The following is a 24,608-nucleotide window of genomic DNA, read 5'->3' as shown; positions in this document are numbered from 1 at the left end:
AATCCCACACGGCGTGCCCAATAAGCAGGCGGTATTAACCGACCGCAACCCCAAGCTGGCAGAGAACAACCTCTTGCCATATTGGTCCAGCTTCTTAGAGTCCTTATCCGGCGGAGCCGTGGGAAAGGCACTCTGCGACGTCGAGGCCTGAATGACCAGGCTCTCAGGCGTGGGGTGAGTGGTCAAGAAGGCAGGGTCACCAGGTGCCGGGTGATGACGCCTAGCGATGTTCTCATCCCCCAGGGCCGGCCACAACCAAGTGCCCAAGAGGACTTCTGTAAGGGCCTTATTGAAAGGGAGCAGCGGTTCCGACTACGTAGACGCCGTCTGGAGCACCTCCGTAATGGGGTTGGTCGTAAGGGTCACCGTAGGGAGGTCGAGATGGAGAGCCTCCGCAGCTTGACGCAGCACCATAGTGTAGGAAGCGCCCTCCTCCATAGTAGGCGGAGGGGAGGCAAACCCCGGGTCAGAAGACACATCAAGTTCACCCGCATCTTGAAGGTTATCCACCCAATCCTGCTCGGAGTCACACTGCAGCTCAAGGGGGTCCACGGAGCCGTCCCAGTCCTCATCTGGCTCCGGAGTAGAAGGAGCCAGCCGCGGCGGCAGGGCCGGAGCCGGAGAGGGGGCCAGTGGCACCGTGAGCGGCGATGGCCCGGTCCGAACCGGAGACGCATCCCAATGTGGATTCCAGGTCGGAACGAAATGGATCGAGAACCGGGGAAGGAGCGGGATAAACGGCGTCCAGTGCGGCGTGGGCCCGGAGCCAAGGGCAGCGCCGGTGTCGGAGCCAGCAGTGCTGCACCATGTGGTGCCGGAGCCGAGGGCGCTGGTTCCAGTGGCTCCGGGGCCAGCGTCAGAGGCGGTGCCACCAGGCCAACAGGATCTGGACACGGGATCGCGGGGCCCGCAGGCGCGCCGGCGGGAGCCTGAGGCCTAAGCTGGCGGTCCATGGCAACAACAAACTCTTGCATCTGTTCGGGAGTCGCCAACGGACCCGGGTATAGCAGGTAGGCTGCGGGACTCCCAGGTTCCGGAAGAGCCCAGGGGCGGAGTCCCTGCCCCCCTCGTCCACCTCCGAGGAGCGACGGGGGGACGTCGGAGAGCGAGCACGCTTTATGTCATCTTATGGCGTCGCTTACCGGAATCTGAAGGTGAAGACTTGGAGCCCGAGGAGTGACGGCTCCGGTCCTGTGAATGGCCCCTAGACCCCGAGTGGCGGTGAGAGGAGTGCCGGACCGCCAGCATCTTCCGGCGCCGCTCCTGCAAGGCCTTCGGAGCCATGGCACGGCATTCCCGAAAATCCCAGGAGTCATGGTTGGTCTCCAGGCAGTAGAGGTAGACATCATGGGGATCCGCCACCGACATATTACAGCGGCACGACCCAAAATACTTAAAGCCGGGCATCCCTATGTGCACCAGGAGACAAGAGAAGGAGACAAAAATCTAAAAAAAGTGGTCAGAAAATGACAGAGGTACGTGCTCAGCGCGCATGGGTGGCCCCTAAGTAGTCTCTGTGCCGTCATCTCGGCGCTCACAACGCCAGTGACGGACGTGGAGCCGCACAATGCCTCCTTCCGGCGCGCAGGGGTACTGCTAAGTAGAACACTTTCCAGATCCAGTCTGACGTCTGGGAAATATTCGAAGGTAAGGAATCTATCACTAATGTATCTCTTTCAGATTAGCACATTGACATGGAGGTACGGGCACCTCCACTACCAGCAGCAGACTCACGGAGGAAAGTTCACAATCACAGGCCGGTGCAAGTAGGAATGTTAACATTGTATGGCTTATTATTTTTAAAGCGCTTTATGTAACCATAAGGCAGCCCAAAGCAATTAGTTGGGGGAAGTAGCAGAGATGCAATCTCGGACATGGAGCAAAAGACCCAACATGCAAGCACCTTGAGGAAAAGCACAATTATACTCAAGCATATAGAGAAATATGTAAATTCTAGATCCTTTAGGGAACACTCTTAAAGAGAAGCTGACACAGCATAAAGTCAGTACAGTAAATTGTTGTGACGTTATGTTTGAAAAAGCAATGGAAATAAGCAGACAGGCTTTAAATTAAATACAGTGCAGGAGTGTTCAGAGAGAGGTATATGAAGTGAGGTAATCACATAACTTCATGTCACAAGAGCACACCTGTTCCACTTCATGATTTGTTCAAACCGTTTTTTTCAGGTGTGAAAGTATACTTGTGATTCATTCAATCAATCAATCAGGGAGTTTTAAGCGAGCTACTCACCTGTGAGGGTCTCAAGGTGATGGGGGGCAGCAGCTCAGGTCAGTCGAAGAGCCAGGTCTTGAGGGTCCTACTGAAGCTGTGGGTGGGGAGCGTCGGATGTCGACCTGGAGCTCGTTCCAGGTCTTGGCCGCAATGTAGGGGAAGGTTCTTCCTCCTGTTCTTGCTCTGCAGATGTGCGAGGGGTTTGGCAAAGGTGAGGTTGGCGGATCGGAGGTTCCTCTTGGGTACATGGAAGGAGATTCTATTGTTGAGATATTGGGGTCCGGTGTTGTGGAGGCATTTGTAGGTATGGGTGAACCAGTGGAAGTTACGCAGGTCTTGGGTGATGTGTTCGTGTCGAGGGATGCCGAGGACGAGTCTGTCGGGGGTGTTCTGTATGGTCTGAGCTGAATGAACACTAACATTCCCAGAATTCACTGACGTTGTAAATAAAAACCTGCTGATGAAAAACGGGTGCCCTCATGACTTAAGAATCTTATGGGGATTTTAATTCAGAGCAGCAAGCCCACTGAAAGACTCAAACTAAGGCAAGTACATGGTCTAGCAAACACAATCGCATGGACCGGCCATGGAGATAGTGGCTTCCAGCAATCACAGTGCTGGTTTTCTGGACTGTTGCTTTTTGGTGTTCCTCCTGTCTGTATTTACTGTGCATAAGCAAGGGAGGAAGGTTAGCAAATTCTTGTCTGCTGACCCAGGGCTGTTAGATTGCTCCTGCATTCACTGTGAAGGGTTTACATGGGGTTTATATTTGAACACGGTGCCTACATTTATATTTACAAAATCAACTGTTCTAATTCTATCAAATGCAAGACCTATTGAATTGTAAATGCTTGTTCTATTTGAAACAGTTTTCAGGGTAGCTCAAAAACTGGACCTGCTTAGTCCCCAGAAGGTTGTGAATGGCAGGCAGTCAGTCCTAGTAACATGAGAGTTGTCCGTGGCAGGAGAAGAAAGAGCCATCTGACTAGTGAGCATGCTGAAGATTAAGTAACTCCATAGTCCAAAGGCAACATGATTGCCTAAACCACCGATCTGCTTTTGGAAAGTGAACAAAAGGGTGCTGCCTATTTGAGGCCGGCAAGCTACAAAAGCAGAGGCCTCTTCACCACTGACTCTATCTGTGGAGCCGAAAACAGGATAATTTCTAGAATTAAATATGGTCTCCAATGTGGGTCAAAAAGACAAGGAGGGCAACTAATTAGTCTTGACAGAATCTGTAAGAAAACTTAGCAGACTTAGCTGAGAGATCTCCTTAAATATATCCCTTACATACTCCAGGATGGAGTGAGCAACAGTCAATGAATAGATAAATAAAGCTTTGCAGACTCTGCCTTCCCAGCCAATTACACAAAAAAGGGACTCCTGATTTCCAGAGCAAAGATGCCATGGCAACAAGCACTTTCGTAAAGAGGCATAGGGCTATCGTCAGTTCGAACAGAAGGCCCATAAGAACAGGCAGATACTGTATCCACCATAAAAAACCTTAGCGAAGGTAAGTAACTTGTTCTTCTGATGGATACATCTGCCAGTGGATTTCTCACCTTTGGAATTGAATCCCCAGACTGTCCCACTCCTGGTGGAGGGCGCCTGCCTACACCAAAACATTTTGCAACACAGAACGTGCAAAATGGCCATCCCTCTTCACCTCCGAGTCTAAGCAATAATGTTTCGCAAAAGGGAGGCCAAAATTGCCGCCTTGCAAATGTCAACAACAGGGACACCTCTAGCTAAAGCTGAAGAAGACCTTGAAGGAGGTAGTCAAAGGATGAGATCTAGTTTCAGGAGGAACTGTTTTCCATATTCTGGGGGAAAGGTCAAAAAACGACCGGTTATACGTTTTCTTTTAGTTGAACTTATGTGACTTTAACAATAAAGAGTTAGTGCTTCTTAGAGAGCTACTCCCTCCCCATAGTTCAAGTTTTTTAGCAAGATAGACAGGAGTATTGTGATGAAGAGCCTTATGGGTCATACAGGCTATCTTAAACTGAATTCTAGCTTCTAATGGGAGCCATTTGAGATGTTTCTGGTCAGGGGAAATGTGGTTGTGTTTGCTGTATCCCATGGTGAGCCTGGAAGCTGAGTTTAATGCGGCCCTTAAAGGAGCCAGTCTGGCTTTGGGTCGTCCTGCAAAGGTGGCACACCCGTATTCTAGGCGGGAGATGACAATTGGACTGCCAACTGAAAGTCTTCAGGAGGTAAAAATGATTTGATTTTTCTTAGAATTCTCTCCTCCAGTAGTTGCACTGATGTGATCTTGCATATTCAGGTATTTTACCAATAAAATGCCTAACGATCAAGTAGAATCAACTACATGTGGGGTACAGTTGAGCGCTGTAAGCTGTTTGAGCCATTCATCTGTGGTAGTAGATAGATTGTAGGGGGTGATCAGGAGAAATTTTGTCTTGAGTGTATTTCGCTTAAGGTGATGCGCGTAAACCATTGTTGGGTTTTCAGTAGGGAGCAGTTAAGAGTTTTGATATCTTCTACTGGGGAAATTTTAAAGTATAATTGAATGCCATCTGCATACACGTGGTACTGTATATTTTAGCATGTAAGAATTTCTGAAAGTGGTTCCAGGAACAAATTAAATAGCGTGGGTGAGAGTGTGGATCCTTGAGCCACTCCAGTCGATACTGGAGTAATATCAGACAGGGTTTGATTAATTTTGATTCTTTGAGATCTACTTTGAAGGAAAGAGGAAAAAAACTTCAGGTTACAATATGAATACATGATAAAGAAGGTTTTTTGTATTTTATACTTTTAAAACTTTCTTTTAGGCAATTTGATGCCTCCTAGAAATGCGGGATATAGGAACATAACGTGTAAGATCTGCAGGTTTGCAAGGAGTCTATTGAACATATATTTTGCCTGTGCCAAGATTTGCATGGCAAATAAGTACCCGGAATCCATCTTCAGGTGTAACTGCCTTTTTCATTCAAAACCAGACTTCTGAACTGCTATACAAACACAGTACCTCAAGGTCAAGGCAATATCATGCCCAAGATACTGGCCTGACCACCAGGATGAGTGACCTCATGCATCAATGAACATGATCAAAAAACTTTGTAACTACATGGGAATCACACATCTACGCAGATAACTCACTAGGTTCTCTGTGCCCACCGACAAAACCTTTCAAACCTGCTGCAATGTATAGAAGGCATTCAATTCAAGTTAAATTCCATACCAGACAATGCAGGTAAAGAATTAGAGGTGATCTCACAACATCTGCAGCAGAAGCATTTTTGCAACAAAAATAGAAAGGAGACAGATATATCACTGTTATATCCTGCTACATACAAGAAATCGGAAGTTCGTTTTAAAAGTGACATCCTTCAGATTTAGAACTGTCAAACCAAAATGGAATAAATTACTCCTTCGCCTCTCCAAAAGCCTCCTATAAAGGATCAAAAGTATGGCGCAGGACCCAAATTAGACTCTTCAATTGTTTCGCCTTCTACAGTAGTGTTATCTGATGAGAGACTCGCTGCTGACATAACATCAGTGGCGAAACAGCAAATAGTGTTATAATAGCACTCTGAAACTATTTATTTTGCTGGGGTAAGATATAGAGGGGTAACTTCCTTGTGGCAATCTTGGTGTTTTGCCTTAGGTAGTAGTATTTGGAAACGGCTAAGGGTCTTCACAGTATCTCTTTAATGATTCATGCTGCAGAGGAGATTAAAATACAGACTTTTTAGGAGGGTTTGATGCTTTTTTGTAATATCACCATGGTGAATTCAGCCATATTAACTTATTTCTTACCCTTTGAATATCCCAAACCCAGTATCTCTATGGCCTTTCTGTATATTGATAACTCTTGAAGTCCTGCAGAACATTGTTTCTGTTCCTTTGTATTAAGGGCCAGAGAATACTGGAAGTCTATCCTTTTTCCCCGATCCAAAGTGGTCCCAAAATGATATCTTTTTAGGTCTTGCATGAGCCAGTGCATGCGCTGTCTCAGGCGAGACATTTAGTAAGTGGGTTTTCAAAGAGCTACCACCCGCTTTTGCTGGCCTCAAGCTTGCAGTTACGTGTTCGTGCATGTGCGCAGCCGCCATCTGGCTTTCCTCTCGGCCTTTAGCAGTCGCTCTCCCTCAGAACCTTCTCTCTGCCCCCTTCTCTGCTGCTCTTTCACACTAGCACTTCAAGCGCCGCGCCATCTGGCTTTCCTCTCGGCCTTTAGCCGTCGCTCTCCCTCAGAGCCTCCTCTCCGCCCCCTCATTAATTCACTGCTGATCCTCTCTCGCCCTGTACATTTGATACTTTCTTTTTTCTTATTTTTTTCTGCCACACGTTTCTACCTTTCATTGTTGTTTCCTAGCACCACCCAGTCTAGTGTTGCCCCTCTTCATTACTTTCCTGATTCCCCCATTGCTCACCTTTCACCGTCCCCCCTAATCTTTCCCCTCTCACTGCTTCTCCCTCCTCCATTCACTCCTACTCTCTTTCACTGTTGGCACACCTCTCCGCGTTTCTCCGGTGTCATCCTCATCTCCTTTCACTCAATGACTACACAGAGAACCCTACCACAGCCTGTTACATGCACGGAGAACCCACCGACAGCAGGTTACATTTAATTGTGCTGAAAAGGTCTTCACAAAAACGCAGAAGAGCTGAACTGAGCGTCAAAATACAGGCTGAAAGCTGTGATTTTCCCACAGAACTGTGTCTGAATCTGCAGACAGCGTGAGGCCACTTTTTCACTTTTACATTTTTAAAGCCCCATGGGAGGTGGATGAGCCCTTTTACATAACACCAACTGCTTACAGGTCTTGGCAGCATCCAGCGAAGCGCCTCATGACGTGAAACCCAAGTTTATGATACTTTAAATTTAACCAATACAAGCACATTCTAAGAAGGACAACTGTACTGTGTTAAGAAGTTTGCACACAGTCGCTGCCTCTGCCCCCTCCTGGTGTGGAACGCCTTGGCTAGAGGCAGGGGCGAATAATAACATTTTAATCCTCTACACAACAGTGATTTATTTGTACTTTCAAAAGAAGCTGAAGTAATAATCAATCAATCAATCATGCATTTGCCAGCTCCACCCTTCATAACTCTCGAAGCATGTCAGCATCAATCATGTAAAAAACTTGCCTCAGGAACGGGGCAAGTTCACAACACCATGAAAAATTTTATGTTGCCTATGAAGTGCTCTCGAGGCCAGAATAGGCGGCCTTTTAAAGTCGTTTTGCTGTTACTGATCGCTGCTAGATGGCGCTGCAGCACTGCTGTCTTGATTCCCCTTCTGGAGGTGCTGTGTCCCTGGCCCGAAGCAATAAGCCGGATAGTGCAGCATCATTTTAAGCCAATGATGAGTGCGTCATTTTGGGACTATAAGAAGTGCTGAGCCACAGTAAGGATATTTTATAGGGTGAAAATATATAGTATTTATAATAAACATATAGAATATCTAAATATATACTGTCACTAGTGACAATGAGCCAAGCTGTGCATGCACCCGTGTAGGGATTCTGAGCTGAAAAACCCTCAATAAATAGCTGCAGGGAAGGAGCCATGAGACTTGGACGGGACCATGTTGGGTTCAATTTGTTCCTAACGCCCAAAAAATGCGAACTAATCGACAGTGGAATACTTCATTTAACAACTTCGCCCAACTTCTTTTACGGAATATAACTTGTCCACACAAAGGAAGTTTTACAAGAGAAATTTCTGAAACAACTTTTGGCAACAGAACCGACCACCTAAAAAGCACCTTGGTTCAATTTCACCGTGCAGGCCTAGTTTTAGCAAAACGTTTTCTTCTGCTATTTTTCGACAGCTTGCAAACGTCCTGAAAGACGTACATTTTTTTGAAGTAAAAAAAAATACTGGTAGTGGACAAGAAAAGTAGTGAAGTAGTGTGGCTCACTGGTTAGAGGCGGCAGACCCGAGAGCAGAGGACGGCCCGGGACCAGGGTTCGATTCCCGGCGCGGCAGGTTTCTGGACCAGGGTCAGCGGACTCGATAATTCTCTCGCCTCGGTGCCCACTCTGATCAGCGTTCACACTCGGCAACTCTGGGCATTAGCCTGCCTCATCTTCACTAACGGCCCCACCAGACCGCCGGGGATGCCTGGTCTCACCCTGGAGATACCCATTAAGGGACCATCTCTCAGGGAAGCCAGGAAGGGTTTCGCAGCGGTCGAAGCGCCTTGGGACCCTACGGGTAAGTAGTGCGCTATATAAATGCCTATACATTTACATTTACAAGAAAAAATCACTTGCAACTCCCGACCAATGACGGGGTGGCGGGGGGAGCACGTGCGGCGACTGTCACTAGGGGCATCAATGTTCTCTTTTTAATTGTATTGGTATTTTCTTTTTCCAAAAATTAAACACACGTTCCACACAGATAATTGAACTCAAGTTTGTCAATTTAAATAAAAGATATCCACATTGTAGGATAAATTAACACAGCTAGTCAAAAGTATGCAATAATGAGAAGCAAATCCATATGTAACAGCCCAGCCTATACCATAGATGTCCTTATATGTGGGAATATATTAACATCAAAACAAGAATTGGCATAGCCAATAGGTCTCGCCTTTGGGACCTTATAAGTGTTTAACCATACAACAGTTAATGTTGTTGCACCAAGGATATTGTGCTGCATAACTAAATACTTATAAGGTCTCAAAAGCGAGACCTTTTGGCTATGCCAATGCTTGTTTTCTTTAGTCTTCAATCTGTCATTAATTGTTTTCCCCTCCCTATCGTTAACTGCTTGGATGTTCTTATTAATTAGAAGGTATAACATTGTATTGTGTTATTCATTAATAAAACAATATGAAAACATTAATTCAATAAGATAAAAACAGATAAAATGAAGAGATTCTAATTGTTTTGCCCATGTAAACCCCTTAGACACAGAATGTGATCAATCTTGGTATATGGTGGCCCAAAAAAAATGCTGGCTTCCCACTAACTCAGTGCTTCTGGATTTTCTTGCGGGCAAGAGGGGTAGTAATCAGCCTCAAAGTCCAACGTCAGCACTTTTCACAAGTGTCACACACCAAGACTGTATTCTGCCAGTTCAGGCTTGACTTCGACCCAGGATTGTGTTGAAACAGGACACTGCAAACAATTGTTTCTGACAGAAAGTTTTCCCAAAAAACAATGATGAAAATCGAGAGGAACAAGAAAAGCTCAATCCTAGCAACGCCGGCAAACAGAAAAAAAAACAGTACCAAGAGTGCTAGGCTGAGCAGTCTTATTACTTCTATTGACATCCTGTGTTTATCTGTCGATGGATGTCTGGCCAGTTTTGGATTCTTGTGCTGGTAAAAGGTGCAGATATTTATATATAAAAAAACACAAGGTGAGAGCAATGGAGTACTGTACAATGAGGTGTCGGGCTGTAAGTAAAGGAAGTGGACAACAAACCAGACAGTAAATTTAGTTGGAAAATTTCATTAGAAGAGGAATAAGTGGGCAGACATATCCTATAGAAACTGTGTGTATCTCTTTTAGTCCCTTTCTCCTTGGGTTTCTTTTATATCCAACAACAGCGCTAATATACAGGTAGGCATCAGAACAGTTTACATGATAATGGATCAGACAATGCAAACAGAAGAGAAAAGTCTTTTTAAAATGAAGTACATGAAATCGAACCAAACAGAATACAGACATGGGTGCTTCACATAAGTTAGAAAGTAACACACGCATTGAACACAGAGTGTAGATTTACATATGAGATAAAGCAATACGATTTTGATATGGTCTTATCCGCATGTAACAAAGTCTTTTGGAATACAGCACACAGAATAGACACAAGAGTGCTTTATATAAGTCATGGAGTAGTACATAAGTTAAAGATAGGGCCTGCATTTAGATATGGGATCGAACAACTATATACGAATTGAAGCTTACAATGTTTCTATGGTTCTCTGGCTTTCATGGACGATAACACGTGTGTGCAGGCAACTTTCAGATATCATGTCCAAGTTGAGAGACATTGGGGAGAGATGCAGAAGACAGCAGAGATAAGAGGCTAAGTAGATGATTAGAATGTTTTTTTAGCTTTCATGTGAAGATGCTAACAAAGGAAATAAGTCTTAAACTAAAAGAGAGAGCATTAAATGGTTTGAGACAGGTGCAGAAACGTTTCAGGGTGAATTTCTTCCTGAACCATGAAATGTTCGTTGATGAGGAGTTGGGAGTAATTCCTCAAGACCCTATACTTACCCACTACTTTCTGGGAGATATAATTGTTTTCCCTTCCTCCTTTTCTCATTCCTTTATCTTGATTTTATTACATGTAATTTTAATTGACCTCTACTTCCCTTCCCTAATTTTTCAACAGATCATTAGAAACGTGGTTAAAACATTTCACGGAAAATGTCGTAATGACACCAAGAAACCTGATAAAGATACATGTCACTATTTTTTCACAGTTCTTATTGTCATTGTTTAACATATAAAGCACAGCGTATCGAGAAAAACATCACCAAATAACTTAAGTCACCCATTTATAATACTTATTTCCATGTACGTAAAAAAAAATGTTTTGCTTAATTTGATAAAGGTAATTTGTAAAATGACTATACATACAAAAATTCTGAAAATAAAATTTAAACAACCAAATCAGATCGGTAATTGGAAAATGGGCTTCTAGCTCAGTTTATTGTCACGCATAAGTATCTCTTCAAAAGAGGACTAGAGAAAAAACCTCCCCAGAAAATAAGCAAATTGTGTTCATTATGTTTTTATATTGAAAAAGCACAGTGTAAATTTAATGTGATTCGATGAATTTAGAATATTTATTAGAACATTGGAATGTTGGGAGCACCATTGATAACAATGGAGTGCTCCGGACTTATAATGGCTGGTATAAGCCTGGAGCTCCAACATTCCAATGTTTCTTTGTTCACAGCTCTAGCTGTGAACAAAGGCTTTAAGGACCCTGAGGGGATTCCAATCCCCCCACGCCCCCATAAGGCTTTGTTCTTTTTTGTTGGAACATTCTGCCCTCTAGTGGCAGAATGTTCTAATAGCCTTATAGCCCTTCGTAGCTGGGCTATACCGGCTATTAAAGTCCCTCTCCCTTGTTAAAGGCCCTCGCCTTCGGCTCGGGGCCTTCAACGCTGGAGAGGGCCATTAATAGCCGGTATAGCCCTCTACGGCGGGCTATAAGGCTATAATATATGTTATATTGCTCGCCAGAGTGAATCTTTAATCAGTTCCAGGATAGGAAGGGGTGTGAGAGGAGTCTTAAAATGAATTCCCATCTACTTTCGAGTGCATGGGAAACCCCTTCCCATGTCCAGTCACTTCTTGAGTGTGATTTACTATAGCCTTATAGCCCACCGTAGAGGGCTATACTGGCTATTAAAGGCCCTCTCCAGCGTTAAAGGCCCGAGCCGAAGGCGAGGGCCTTTAACAAGGGAGAGGGACTTTAATAGCCGATATAGTCCAGCTACGAAGGGCTATAAGGCTATTAGAACATTCTGCCACTAGAGGGCAGAATGTTACAACAAAAAAGAACAAAGCCTTATGGGGGCGTGAGGGGATTGGAATCCCCTCAGGGTCCTTGAAGCCTTTGTTCACAGCCAGAGCTGTGAACAAAGAAACATTGGAATGTTGGAGCTCCAGGCTTATACCAGCCATTATAAGCCCGGAGCTCCATTATTATCAATGGAGCTCCCAACATTCCAATGTTCTAATAATGAATAATATCACTTCATTATGGGGTAATAGTGGGAGTGAGTTAAAGGTGACCTTCTGTAACCAATGTGCAACCTTAAATAAAACCATTTGCAGATATGCACCTGATATACTCTTGTAAGTGGCTTTATGAATCAGCTAAACTGTGTTTTGTACGGCTATATTCTCAAACACGGAGTAATGGAGATGCTATAACAACTTGTGAAAGAACACTTATCTGTTGTAATGGTGAGCTCCATTCTCAAATGTTATTAAAATGGTAGCAGTGTTATTAATTTACTTTGTCTTGGGAAACTTGTTGAAAATGGCCTAAATGCATCGGCACATTATAGACAAAGCCACGACTCACCTCAGCAGAGAGTTTGTGCTTCTTGTTGTACAGCGAGCGGCAGAGACTCAGCAATTCATTCCCAGTGTGCTCTCTTTGTTCAGCAGGGTAGCAGGCCAGCATGGCAACTCCAAGTTTTATCCAAGGATTATTGTCTGGTCGCACTCTAACAGTAAGAAACAAAATAAAAGAGATGCCTAAGTCATATTTGACACAGAGATACCACTTACTATGGACCAGAACGATATAGAGGAACACATATTTTGTTTTCTGGAAGAAATACAAACACTGATCACTTCTTTCAATAATGCCTTGTTACTTCCCTGCCCAGCACTCGCTGTCAGCCCAAAAAATTACTTAAAACAACCTAACTCCTAAGAATCAATACTATGAAACAACAAATACATTCTAAAGATATTTACTTTGTGCCAACGCTGGAAACCCAGTCATTATCCAGAAGACTAGATGCTAAGGAATATAAACCCACCCGAAAAGCTTCACTTAAATCATGTAATCACTTTCAGTGTTTTATGCTGGTAAACGGACATATCCATGATTAGAGAAAAGCGCAGAATATAGGGGGAATAATCTTGTCATGTGTTCTACTTTAAAGGGAGGCGATCGGATTCAACCTTTATTTTGTACGTAATACATAAATGGGTGCCTAATATGCTTCCATTTTATTACTAACATAAGCGTACTATACTTGTAGAGTGTACAAGGATTCTATCTGTCAATACAATGGATAATACATGTGCTCTCTACCTGAATATCTGCAGAAGCACATATGAAACCTTGATACCTTATTTAAGGGCTCTGCACTGCAGATCCGAATTCGTGACAGTTTTAGAATATCCATATAATATGACCTTACATGCATCAGATTTAAATGTAACATATCTACACAGTCGATGGCTATCCTGACTGGAGATGACTGTTTGACAATGTTCAGCATTCCATCCATCATCTTTTTGTGTTGCATATCCTGAAACTTTGGCATGGATTCCGCCCTCCTTCCTAAACCTAAGACTAACGCCCTAAACATCAACCTATAGCAGTGGTTCCCAAACTTTTTTGACCCACGGCTCCCTTGACCCAATGGCTGTTGGCCGTGGCTCCCAATTATGTTACTTTTTGATTCGGGTGGAGGGGGGATGTAAGCCCAGCCTCGGCTCAGTACTTAGAAGCAGTTAGCAACGATGCTGTCTTCAAGCAGCAGTATAAACCACTGGCACAATGAAGTGAGTTATGTGCACCTGGCAGTTATTAGCCTTCCTGTAACAATGATTAGAGACAGACAAAAGGGCAAGCCTTGTCTAGAAACGTCTTCACCTTGAACAACAAACTGCAGTCCCACCTTTGCCCCTACCATCCACTGAACAGCAGTGTTCCAGAAGAACTTATCAGCATCACTTTACTAACAGGGCTTTCATTCAATTTTTAAAAGGGTACCCTGTCTCCATTTTCCTTCACATCAATGTCTTTGTCTCTGCATTCCAGTCACAATCAATACATCTCACTGTCCGCAAAAGCTTTATCAACCCTCCATCTTGTTGTGTTGAACAAAATGCCATCCAACATAGATCTCACTGGTCCCAGTACAGAATTCTCACCATACACACACTAACAAACATGCACCAAGTAGTTGTTGCACAAACACACACTGTATGCAAGCATGTGATATCACAACAAGAATCTAGGGTTCACAGAAAAGCAGAAATTTGCATGCGGTGTTGGTAGACTACATACCCTCTCCCTGGCACAGATAAAAATGTCTGGTCACTCAACCGATTTACAAAAGCCAGGGACGCTGGCACCACCTCTCTGTGTAACTTACCCAGAACATGGAAAGTAGTTCTATCCCTGCTATGAGGGCAATCATTGTGCACCCCTCAAAGTCACAACATAGGTTCTGCACCCTGCATTACATGTTTTCTTTGTGGGCAACATTCCCATTCCAACAATCCCCATGCTAATAATTTCAAGCTGCTGAACACCAAGTTGAGTGATGTTGGAGGTCTCTGTGTTTAGAGAAGGTGGCACTGAAAATGTGTTGTAGGGCACAAGGCACTGAAATCTAAGACTACACTCAAATGTCATGGATAATAGTTTAAATTCGAAGAGATGCAGGGGGAAAGGTAAGGTTGAAATTTGTGGCAACAGAAGACCGTGCTAAGTAAGAAGCTGGGCACAGCTGTGATATGATAGATTTGTTGTGAAAGGAAAGAGACCAGTAAGGTAAGGGTGGTGTGTGGGGGAAAGTCTTGGTACAGTGGAGCTGCAGAGCTGAGCGCTGGGAAAACAACACCGCCGCCGCAGCAGCAGCAGGGGGAAAATCACCGCCGGAGAGCCGCGGAGCTGTAAGCCTGGATCGGCTGTGAGCTGTGTGCAGCTGTGAGCGCTGAGCCAAGCGCTGGGATAACACCGCCGCAGCAACAGCAGCAGCAGCAGGAGGAGGAAACCGCCGGTGAGCTGCGGAGCTGCAAGCCGGGCCGGTTGGCTCGGTCTCCTGCCTGGCTCCCTCCTGAGGCAAAGAGCATCGAGTCTGGAGAGTCGGTGAGACCGGCGGTGCACGGAGTGCGGAGTTGGCAGGCGGGCTGGCAGGTGGATTCTGGCTGGAGTCAAGGCAGAGAGTCTGAGCCCCAAGTCCCGAGCCCCGAGAGAGAGCCTAGAGAAAGTGTGTCGCACCGGTGGCTAGCACACGACCCCGGCTCCCGGCTCGCGTCCCACGACACGCTGAACACCACACACTGCACACAGCCTATAGCACCTATGGCACCTGGTGCACCTGGAGGTCGGCGGCCTTGTCACCTGCGTGGGGAGCCGCCAGAGGAGTAAGTGGCTGGGGGAGCGAGCGGCGCGACCAAGGGGGATCGAAAGGCCCGCAGCCCCGCTTTCCCCACCTCGCTTTCCCCCACATCGCGGTATCTCGAGACACAAGCTCAGCCAAGCTACAACCGTAGGGAACAAGGAGCCGCGGCCCTAGCAGTTCCAGCAGCCCTAGAGGCTTGTGCGGGGGTTGAGCCGGGGGAGCTGGGAGTCCGGAGCGGAGCAGTGCGGCAGTGCAGTTCCAGAGACACCGCGGAGAGGAGTAAGCAGAGGGATTGAAGGACTGAAAGGCAGAGGTGAGACAGTTGCCTGGCGGCAGTTGCTGTCCTTCCCCGCCTGGCTTGGTGTTGGCTCTGCCGGTCCTCATCGTCCCACACTGACCCCAGCCGCGAGGCTCCGCAAATCGAAATCAACTACTAGCTACCAGCTACGAGCTACCCAGCTCAACTGCTACCCGGCCAGCTATGAGGTCAGGAAAAGTGAGAAGGTCCATCACAAAACCAATATCAAAACGGAACAAGCATTAGGAATGCATTAGGGCTCGGGTTTGCTTGAGTTAGAGATAATGGCATTGTAAATGGCAATGTGTTTTAGGCATGTGTTTTGGAGTGGAAGCATGTGGTGTGTGTTGGAGATATGTGTGTTGGATTTGAATGTTATCAATGGTGGCATGCTGCACTTTAACGCATTATCTTTAAAAGGTAAAGTGCAGCATAGTGCGATAGGTACAATATTAATTTGTGGATGCGTTATCAATTGGTGTGTGCATTGATGGGTGGTGGATGTGTGTGCCTGTAGGAATTGTGCAGTGATGGCTGTTGGTGTGTGTGTTTGGTGGAAGCGTGTAGCGGTGGCTTGAGGTGTGTATGACTGGTGGTAGCGTGCAGTAAGAGCTGTTACTGAGTGTGGCTGTCAAGCGTACAGAGCTGGATGGTAATGCGTTTGGTTGGTGAAAGGGTGCACTGACAGCTGTTGATGATTGTGCCAATTGAAAGAGTGGCTGGTGCACTGTCAGCTGTTGGTGTGTGTGTGTGTTTTGGGAAAGTTGCACTGACATTGTTTGTTGTGTGCGTGGGTGTTTAGCGGCACTGATGCATGGTCGTGTTTGTTTTTGGTGAAAGCGTACATTGATGGTTGTTGGTGTTTGTGCCTGGTGAAAGCATTCATTTACGGCTGGGGGTGTGTTGTTGTGTGTGTTGTTTTGTGTGTAGTGGTGAGTGTGTGGTGGTGAGTCTGTGGGGGTGAGCCTGGGGGGGTGAGTGTGTGGTGGTGAGTGTGTGGTGGTGAGTGTGTTGTGGTGAGTGGTGACGAGTGTGTGGTGTTGAGAGAGTGAAGTGTGTGTGGTTTGTGTTATGTGTGTGTGGTGTATGTGTGTGTGGTGTGTGTATGGTATGTGTGTGTGTGGTATTTTCTGCACACTCACACACTGCCCCTACACATTCACACACTGCTCACCCGCATTCCCAATGTCACCCTGCATAGTCACACACTTTTTATCCTGCACACTCACTGTGCACATTCACACAATGTGCACCCTTACACACTGTCTCTGCAGTCACTCTGCAGTCACTGTCACTCTACACTCACTCTGCACTCACTGTCACTCTGCACTCACTGTCAATGTGCACTCACTCTGCACTCACTGTCACTGCACTCAGTCTGCACTCACTGTCTGCACTCACTCTGCACTCACTGTCACTCTGCACTCACTGTCACTTGCACTCACTGTCACTCTGCACTCACTGTCATTCTGCACTCACTGTCATTCTGCACTGACTGTCATTCTGCACTGACTGTCATTCTGCACTGACACTCACTCTAAACTCACTCCCACCCTGCACTTAGTCTCACTCAGCATTCAATGTGTTGGACATGCACCCCCTTTTGAATCGATTTGGCCACCACAAGTGTGGAAGGGTATGCTCAGATGTGAGTCCCTTGCTCACTGCACCATCAGGATTCAAGCAAGCCGGGCCGAAGACGGCTGTAATGCCAGAAACCGGCTCCCGGAAGCTTGTTTCCTTTCCAGTAAAGAATTGGCTTGGTAGTTTGGTCTGCCCTGTTCCCATGATGCACTGGGCCAGGGTCAGACTAATTTGCATGTAGCCAGGTTCTGAACTGGGATGGTGCAGTGAGCAAAAAAACGGTGATGGATCAAGCCCTGATCTTTTGACTGGGTAGGAGGGTTCTGCTTAATTCAGATACTCTGTCCATCACCACCCCCTTTTGAATGGACATGCACAAAGAGGCACGGAGTGGAATAACAAACATGGCACCATCCACAATCAGCAGCCCTGCATTTATTTTAAAAGTTACGGTACGGTGATAGGCCATCGCCATGTGGCAAAAGCACTTTCAACCATAACTAGATAGAACTGGTTCTTAAAATACTAAACATAGGTAGGCATTTTTACTACAATGTATTCTGAATGACAATGTTCCCCACAATGTTTAATAAATCACCATTAGTCTCATGTGTTGTGATGTCACGCGACTCTAGCAAGCGTTTCTGTTACTCAGTGGTAGATCCTGTCCATAGCTTTCAGGCCAGCTTGCAGGTGTTACATAAAAATGTAAAAAGTTTCAAAGCAGCTGGCAAGATTATGTTTACCCCAGGCTAGGCTACTTAATGTTTGTTGAACATTTTAGCTGCAGTAAATTGACAACAAAATACATATTAAAGAGCACTGGGATACACATATACACTGACAGGGAGAGCTGCGCCACAAGGTTGTTGTGATGCTTGTGCATGTGTTTCCCACATGCTGTTTTCAGTATTAGATTGACCTCTGTCTATAGGTGGTTCTAAGAACACACTGATGTAAGTCATAAGACAACAAATGTTTAGTTTTAAAAACATGTGAAGTTAGTAACTGAAATGCAGAAACGAAACTATATTGACAGAAACAAAAACCCTCCTGCCCTCATAAAACTGAAGGGAACATCTGTTTTGTGTTAATTACTTCTTATCTCATCTTGTCAGAGTAGTGTCACATTCCTACCCTTCCCTCTGGCCTCATGTTTGAAAGAGAGGGGGCAAACAGATTAGAAGCTTTGTTTTCCCACTAAGACAAGGATCACAAAGCACAAGTTACTACTTGTGTAACGATATATCTGTAAGAGACATTAGTTAGTATTAGATTCCTTACCTTAGAATATCCCCAGGCGTCAGACTGGATCCGGAAACTTTTGCGTAGCAGTACCCTTGCGCGTCGGTAGGCGTCGTCTGCGGCTCCGCGTCCGTCGTTGGCGTCGTGGGCGCAGTGATGACGTCGTCGGAGTACTTAGACGCCGCCTCCGCGTGCTGATGTCAGTTCTTAGACACAGCTTTTCCATGCCAGAAACGCAGAGCCACGTTAAAAACCAACACTGGTGCCATTGAAACTAGGGCCCTGAAAGGGGGTAACCCTAACCCTAGATATCGGTTCGCAGAATGGGGAGGATGGGTGGGTCGGTAAGGAATCTAATACTAACTAATGTCTCTTACAGATATATCGTTACACAAGTAGTAACTTGTGCATCTGAAAGAGACACGTTAGTATTAGATTCCTTACCTTAGAATAGATACCCCAGCAATACCAACCCCGGTGGTGGGTCTGCGAACCAATAATCACACCAGAAAGTCCTGGAGGACAGAACGGCCAAAGAAGCCATCCCTCCAGACTTGGCTGTCCAGGCAGTAGTGTCTTGCAAACGTGTGCAGTGATGCCCACATAGCCGCCTGACAGATGTCCTGTAAGGGCACCCCCCGGCCCAGGGCAGTTGTAGTCGCCGTGGCTCGGGTGGAATGAGCCCGTAATCCAACAGGGGCTCCTTTCTAGCCAAGGAGTAGCATACCTGAATACACAAGATGATCCACCGGGAGATGGTCCTCTTGTGCACCGCTTTCCCCTTCTTAGCGCCCACGTAACCAACAAAGAGTTGGTCATCCACTCGGAACTGGCGTGTGCGATCTAAATAGAACGAGAGCGCACGTTTTGGGTCCAGACGGTGGAGCCGCTCTTCCTCTTTAGAGGGATGCGGAGGCGGGAAGAAGGTTGACAAGGTGATAGACTGCCCGATGTGGAAGGCCGTGACAACCTTGGGCAGGAAAGATGGCTTAGTACGCAACACCACTTTGTCCGGATGGACAGAAAGGAAAGGTGGAGTACAAGAAAGAGCCTGGAGCTCACTCACTCTCCTGGCAGAGGTGATGATAACCAGGAAAGCAGTCTTCAGAGTTAGAAGGCGGAGAGGACAGTTGTGAAGTAGCTCAAAGGGAGCGCACATCAGAAATGTAAGAACCAGGTTCAAGTCCCACTGAAGCATCACAAACGGAACAGGAGGAAATGTGTGCGTGATGCCCTTAAGAAATCTATTTACAATAGGGGACTTGAACAAAGGAGGTTGATCGGGCAGCCTCAGAAAGGCTGAAAGGGCAGCAAGGTAGCCCTTGATAGTGCCCAGAGCAGAGCCCTGCTGGGCAAGGGAAAGAAGGAAGAGAAGAACCTCAGAGAGAGGGGCAGCAAGAGGATCCACAGCCTTTGCTGTGCACCATGCCACAAATCTGTTCCACCTGCAGGCGTATACCGACTTTGTGGAGGGACGCCTGGCTGCCAGAATGACGTTACAGACTTCAGGAGGCAAGTCAAATGGCCTCAACTGTCGCCGCTCAATCTCCAAGCATGGAGGTGGAGACTGGACAGGTTCGGGTGGAGGACCGTCCCCTGTTGCTGCGACAGAAGGTCCTCCCGAAGAGGCAGAAGAACCGGGGGATCGACTGACATACTGAGTAGCTCTGGATACTAGTACCTTCGTGCCCAGTCCGGAGCCACAAGGATGACTTGGGCCCGGTCGCACTTGATCTTCTTCAGCACTCTGGGCAGAAGTGGTAAAGGCGTACAACAGACCGCAACTCCACACAACTCCACACGCGTCGAAAAGCGTCGCCGAGCGAGTGCCGCCTTGGAAATTCCAACGCACAGAACTGATGACATTGCGTGTTCTCTTCGGTGGCGAATAGATCTAACCAAGGCTCTCCCCCTCGCTGAAAGAGGCCTTGCGTCACGTCCGAGTTCAGACGCCATTCGTGATCCATCATGCACCGACGGCTGAGCTCGTCCACCCTGGCGTTCAGAGAACCTGCCAGGTGTTGAGCCACCAGGGTCACGCCCTGGCGTTCCAGCTATGTCCAGAGGAGCAGAGCCTCCTGACAAAGGGTCCACGACCCCACCCCGCCCTGTTTGTTGCAGTACCACATGGCGGTGGTGTTGTCCGTGAACTCCTGCACTACACTCCCCCGGACAGAGGGGAGGAATGCCTTCAGTGCTAGACGAATTGCCCGTAACTCCAACAGGTTGATGTGGAGCCGGGCCTCCGCCGGAGACCAGAGGCCTCTGATCTCCGCCTCTCCCATGTGGCCACCCCAGCCCTGGAGGGACGCGTCCGTCACAAAAACGTGCTCCATTTGGGGAAGGGAGAGGGATCTGCCGCTGACCCAATCGCGGTCCGTGAGCCACCACTGCAGCTGTCTCGCAGTGCCCTCCGAGATCAGGACGTGGTCGTACAGGTTGCCCTGATACTGGGCCCACTGAAACTTCAGGTCCCACTGCAGAGCCCACATCCGCCACCTGGCGTGATGCACCAGTAGGATGCAGGAGGCCATCAGCCCCAGAAGCCGCAACGTCAACCTGACCGAGTCCCCGGGATAACGGCTGAAAGATGGGAATCAGAGCCTGAATATCCTGGACCCGCTGTTCGGGTGGATAAACCCGAAACCACGCCGAGTCGAGAACCGCTCCGATGAAAAGGAGCTTCTGAGAGGGGCACAGGTGTGACTTCGGCACATTGATGGAGAACCCCAGCCGGTGCAGGAGATCTGCCGTAGTCTGGAGGTGGCTGACGACTGTCTGGGGCGAGCCCGCCTTCAACAACCAGTCGTCGAGGTAGGGGAAGACTGAAACCCCTAACCTGCGCAGATGAGCTGCGACCACCACCATCACCTTTGTGAACACCCGTCGGGCGCTGGTAAGGCCGAAGGGGAGCACGGTAAACTGAAAGTGCTCGTGGCCAACCGTGAACTGCAGGTAGCGCCGGTGGGCCGGCAGGACGGGGATGTGGAAATAAGGGTCCTGCAAGTCCAACGCTACCTTCCAGTCTCCTGGGTCCAGGGCAGCTAGGACCTGAGCCAGTGTCAGCATTTTGAACTTCTCCTTCCGGAGGAAACCGTTGACGTTCCTTAGGTCCAAGATAGGGCGTAGGCCCCCTTTGCCCTTCTTGGGTACCAGAAAGTAGTGGGAGTAGCAACCACACCCTACTTCTGGCCCAGGAACGCGCTCGATGGCCCCCTTGGCCAAGAGGGCCGTAACTTCCTCCTGCAGAAGTCGCAAATGATCCCCCGAAACACGGTGGTTCTGCGGTGGCATGGCTGGAGGAGTCGCCTCGAAGGGGAGGGAGTAGCCCCTTCGGACCATTTGCAGCTCCCACCTGTCCAAAGTGACAGTGCGCCAGTGGAGGTGGTGATGGCGAACCCTGCCCCCCACTGGCGTCACATGGGCCTGAAAGCATGGACTAGGAGGGTTTAGAGGCGGATGCTGCGGGGGAAGGTGTGGACTGACCTTGCCGTTGTCCCCGACGGCCGGGACGGGGGTTCCCACGGCCGCCACCGCGTTGGGTATTACCCTGCGGAGCGTGGCTGGCAGCACATGTGGGTACACCCCTTCCGTGGCCACGAAAGGAGTGAAAGGCAGCCGATTGCTGGTGCAGTGCCGAGAGGCCCAAGGACTTGGCCGTAGCCCTGGAGTCCTTAAAGCGCTCAAGCGCATGGCCTGCCTAGTCGCCAAAGAGGCGACGGCCATCAAACGGCATGTCCATCAGTGTGTTTTGGACATCGGCCGAAAAGTTGGCGGACCTCAACCAGGCGTGGCGTCTGACCGCCACCGTCGTTGCCATCGCTCTACCTAGTGAGTCGGTGGTATCCAGCCCACACCGGATAGAATATTTGGCTGCATCCCGGCCCTCCACAAGGGCTTGGCCGAGTTTGGCCCGTACCTCCAACGGACACTCTGGCAGCACTTCCGCAACCGTATCCCACAGAGAGTGGGTGTAGCGGCCCAAGAGGCATGCAGTATTGGAAGACCGCAGTCCCAGACTAAGGGACGAGAAGATCTTTTTGCCGTACTGCTCGTACCTCTTGGATTCCCTGTCCGGCAGCGCCGACGGGAATGCGGTCTGGGAATTGGAGGCCTGGATGACCAGGCTCTCGGGGTGGGATTAGTGGACAGGAAACATGGGTCGCCCGGGGCTGGGCGGTGGCGTCTGGCTACGTTCCTGTCTACGGGCGAACCCGTAGCGGGTTTGGACCAGGTGCCCAGAAGAACGTTGGTCAAGGCCTCATTAAAGGGCAGCAGAGGCTCGGCCGAGCTTGACTGCGGTTTAAGGACCTCAGTGAGGAGATTAGTCCTCACGGCCGCGACGGAGAGCTCAAGGCCCAAGGCCTTGGCAGCCCTCATCAACACCACACTGTAGGTTGCCCCCTCCTCCGAAGCCACGGTAGGAGGGGAGACAAAACCAGTGTCTGGAGAGGTGTCCAGGCCACTGGCCTCCCCAAGGTCTCCTGCCCAGTCCTCATGAGACTGACACTCTCGGGTCAGAGGGTCCTCATACCCCTCCAAATCCCCTTCATCACCCATCTCCTAATACTCAGGGTTCTCAATCAATGGGGCCTGTTCATAGAAGTGAAACTCCCGAAACGACGTCTGGAGCGGCGCCCATCGGGGCCGTCCCGACGTCGGAACAGGAACGAAGGGGGCATCGGGGACGACACCTGATGGTCCGACGCCGGGGAGGTCGTAAGGTCCACCGGCAACGACCCAGATCCCGAAGAAGATCTAGCGGGGTCCCGCGGCGCCGTGCCTGAAGGCGCCGGCGGTGCCGGGATTGTGGAGCCCTGCGGCACCGGGCCCGAAGGCGTTGGGGCCGAAGCACCCGACGGCGTCGGGGCGGAAGCCCCCGACACGCTAGAGGCCCCAGACGGGTCCGCTGGGCCCGAAGGCGCCGCGGAGCCCGTCGGAGGAGAGAGTTGCCTCATGGCCATGAGGAAGCGCTCGATCTCCTCCGGCGTCGCGTCTTGCTCAGGGACCGGAGGGTGTGGAGCAGGACGCGGCGCCCGCGACTTCGACGGAGCCGCGTGGGTGGTGTCACCCGAACCCCCGGCCGCATCGCGCGAGCGTCGGGGGGAGTTCGAAGAGCGATGACGCCGCTTGGACTTCTTGTGCTTCTTACCTGTCGACGACTTCGACCCGGAGGAGTGCGGCCTACTCTCGGAACTGTGGTGGCTCCGAGCCCGCAACCTGTCCCTCGACCTCCCGTGGGACCGAGACCTTTCGCGGCGCGGAAGCGACTGCCGGAGTTCGAGTCGCCTGCGGGACCGCTCCCGCCTGGCTTTCGAAGAGAGGGCCCGGCAGTCGGAGCAGGCCTTGTCGTCGTGGTCGACGCCTAGACAAGTTAGACACAGGTGGTGAGGGTCCGTGACCGACATCGTGCGGTCGCAATCCTCGCAGTGCTTAAAGCCAGGCATCCCTACGGCACCGATCAGAGTTGTAAGACTTTGAGAAATGATCAAAATGATCCAAAAAGTTAGTCAAAAATTGACTAAGGGTTACTGCTTTTTCCAGATCTGTGCTTTTTGACGCGGAAAAAAGAAGAACTGACGTCAGCACGCGGAGGCGGCGTCTAAGTACTCCGACGACGTCATCACGGCGCCCACGACGCCAAAGACGGACGCGGAGCCGCAGACGACGCCTACCGACGCGCAAGGGTACTGCTACGCAAAAGTTTCCGGATCCAGTCTTGACGCCTGGGGATATTCTAAGGTAAGGAATCTAATACTAACGTGTCTCTTTCAGATGTGAGTTTCTAGGTGTTTTACATTGCGCAGACTTCTTAGACCCTGGATTATCAGTTTGTCCAATATAAGTATGGTTTTACATTGCATGGACTTCACAGGAAGGCATCAGAGCGCACTGCCACAGTTAAGCGCAGTTTTGTATCGCAAAAATTCTCCCCTACAAGCAGACTGACCCTGTCCTACAGAAGCCCCACTGTGTAGCAAGAACTATGTATTACAAACAGAATGACCCTGCCCCAGCTCAGCGCCCCTCTGTGCCAGCAGAACAATGCATGATGAACGTGTGGGAGCTAGGATACCCAGTGAGTTTCTAGGTGTTTTACATTGCGCAGACTTCTTAGAACCTGGATTATCAGTTTATCCAAAACGCGCGGCCACCAAACTCACTGCAGACTGGTGAACGCGCCCCGAACATCTGGGTTCAATTACCTCGGCACCCTGACAGCTCGTAATTGACAATTTATTGCACTCCCATGCGGGTAACCGCACAGAATATGCAGGAAGTGCACAAACTGAAATCCATATGGCCTATTGCGTGAAGGCTACTAGAAACACAGCACTGCGAGGACTAATTAGCTTGCAGATGCCAAAATAAACTACGGAAAAATCTCGCGCACTGAGGAATTTTTACTTCACTATTCTG

The 24,608-nt window shown here is 48.7% G+C and overlaps 1 protein-coding gene across 3 annotated transcripts in view; it reads right to left on the bottom strand.

Moving 5' to 3' along the window:
- Positions 1-24,608, bottom strand: part of NBAS (NBAS subunit of NRZ tethering complex) — a 2,361,081-nt gene that overhangs the window by 93,572 nt on the left and 2,242,901 nt on the right. For all 3 annotated transcript variants that reach the window (XM_078647778.1, XM_078647779.1, XM_078647780.1), the window contains one exon: positions 12,271-12,415. In XM_078647778.1, the coding sequence (XP_078503904.1) occupies positions 12,271-12,415 (145 nt within the window). The remainder of the gene's footprint in view (positions 1-12,270; positions 12,416-24,608) is intronic.

The sequence above is a fragment of the Lissotriton helveticus genome, chromosome 6 (genome assembly GCF_964261635.1).
Source record: "Lissotriton helveticus chromosome 6, aLisHel1.1, whole genome shotgun sequence".
Classification (NCBI taxonomy): domain Eukaryota; kingdom Metazoa; phylum Chordata; class Amphibia; order Caudata; family Salamandridae; genus Lissotriton; species Lissotriton helveticus.
Note: the sequence above shows the minus strand (reverse complement) of the source record. Positions and strands in the feature narration are given on the sequence as shown.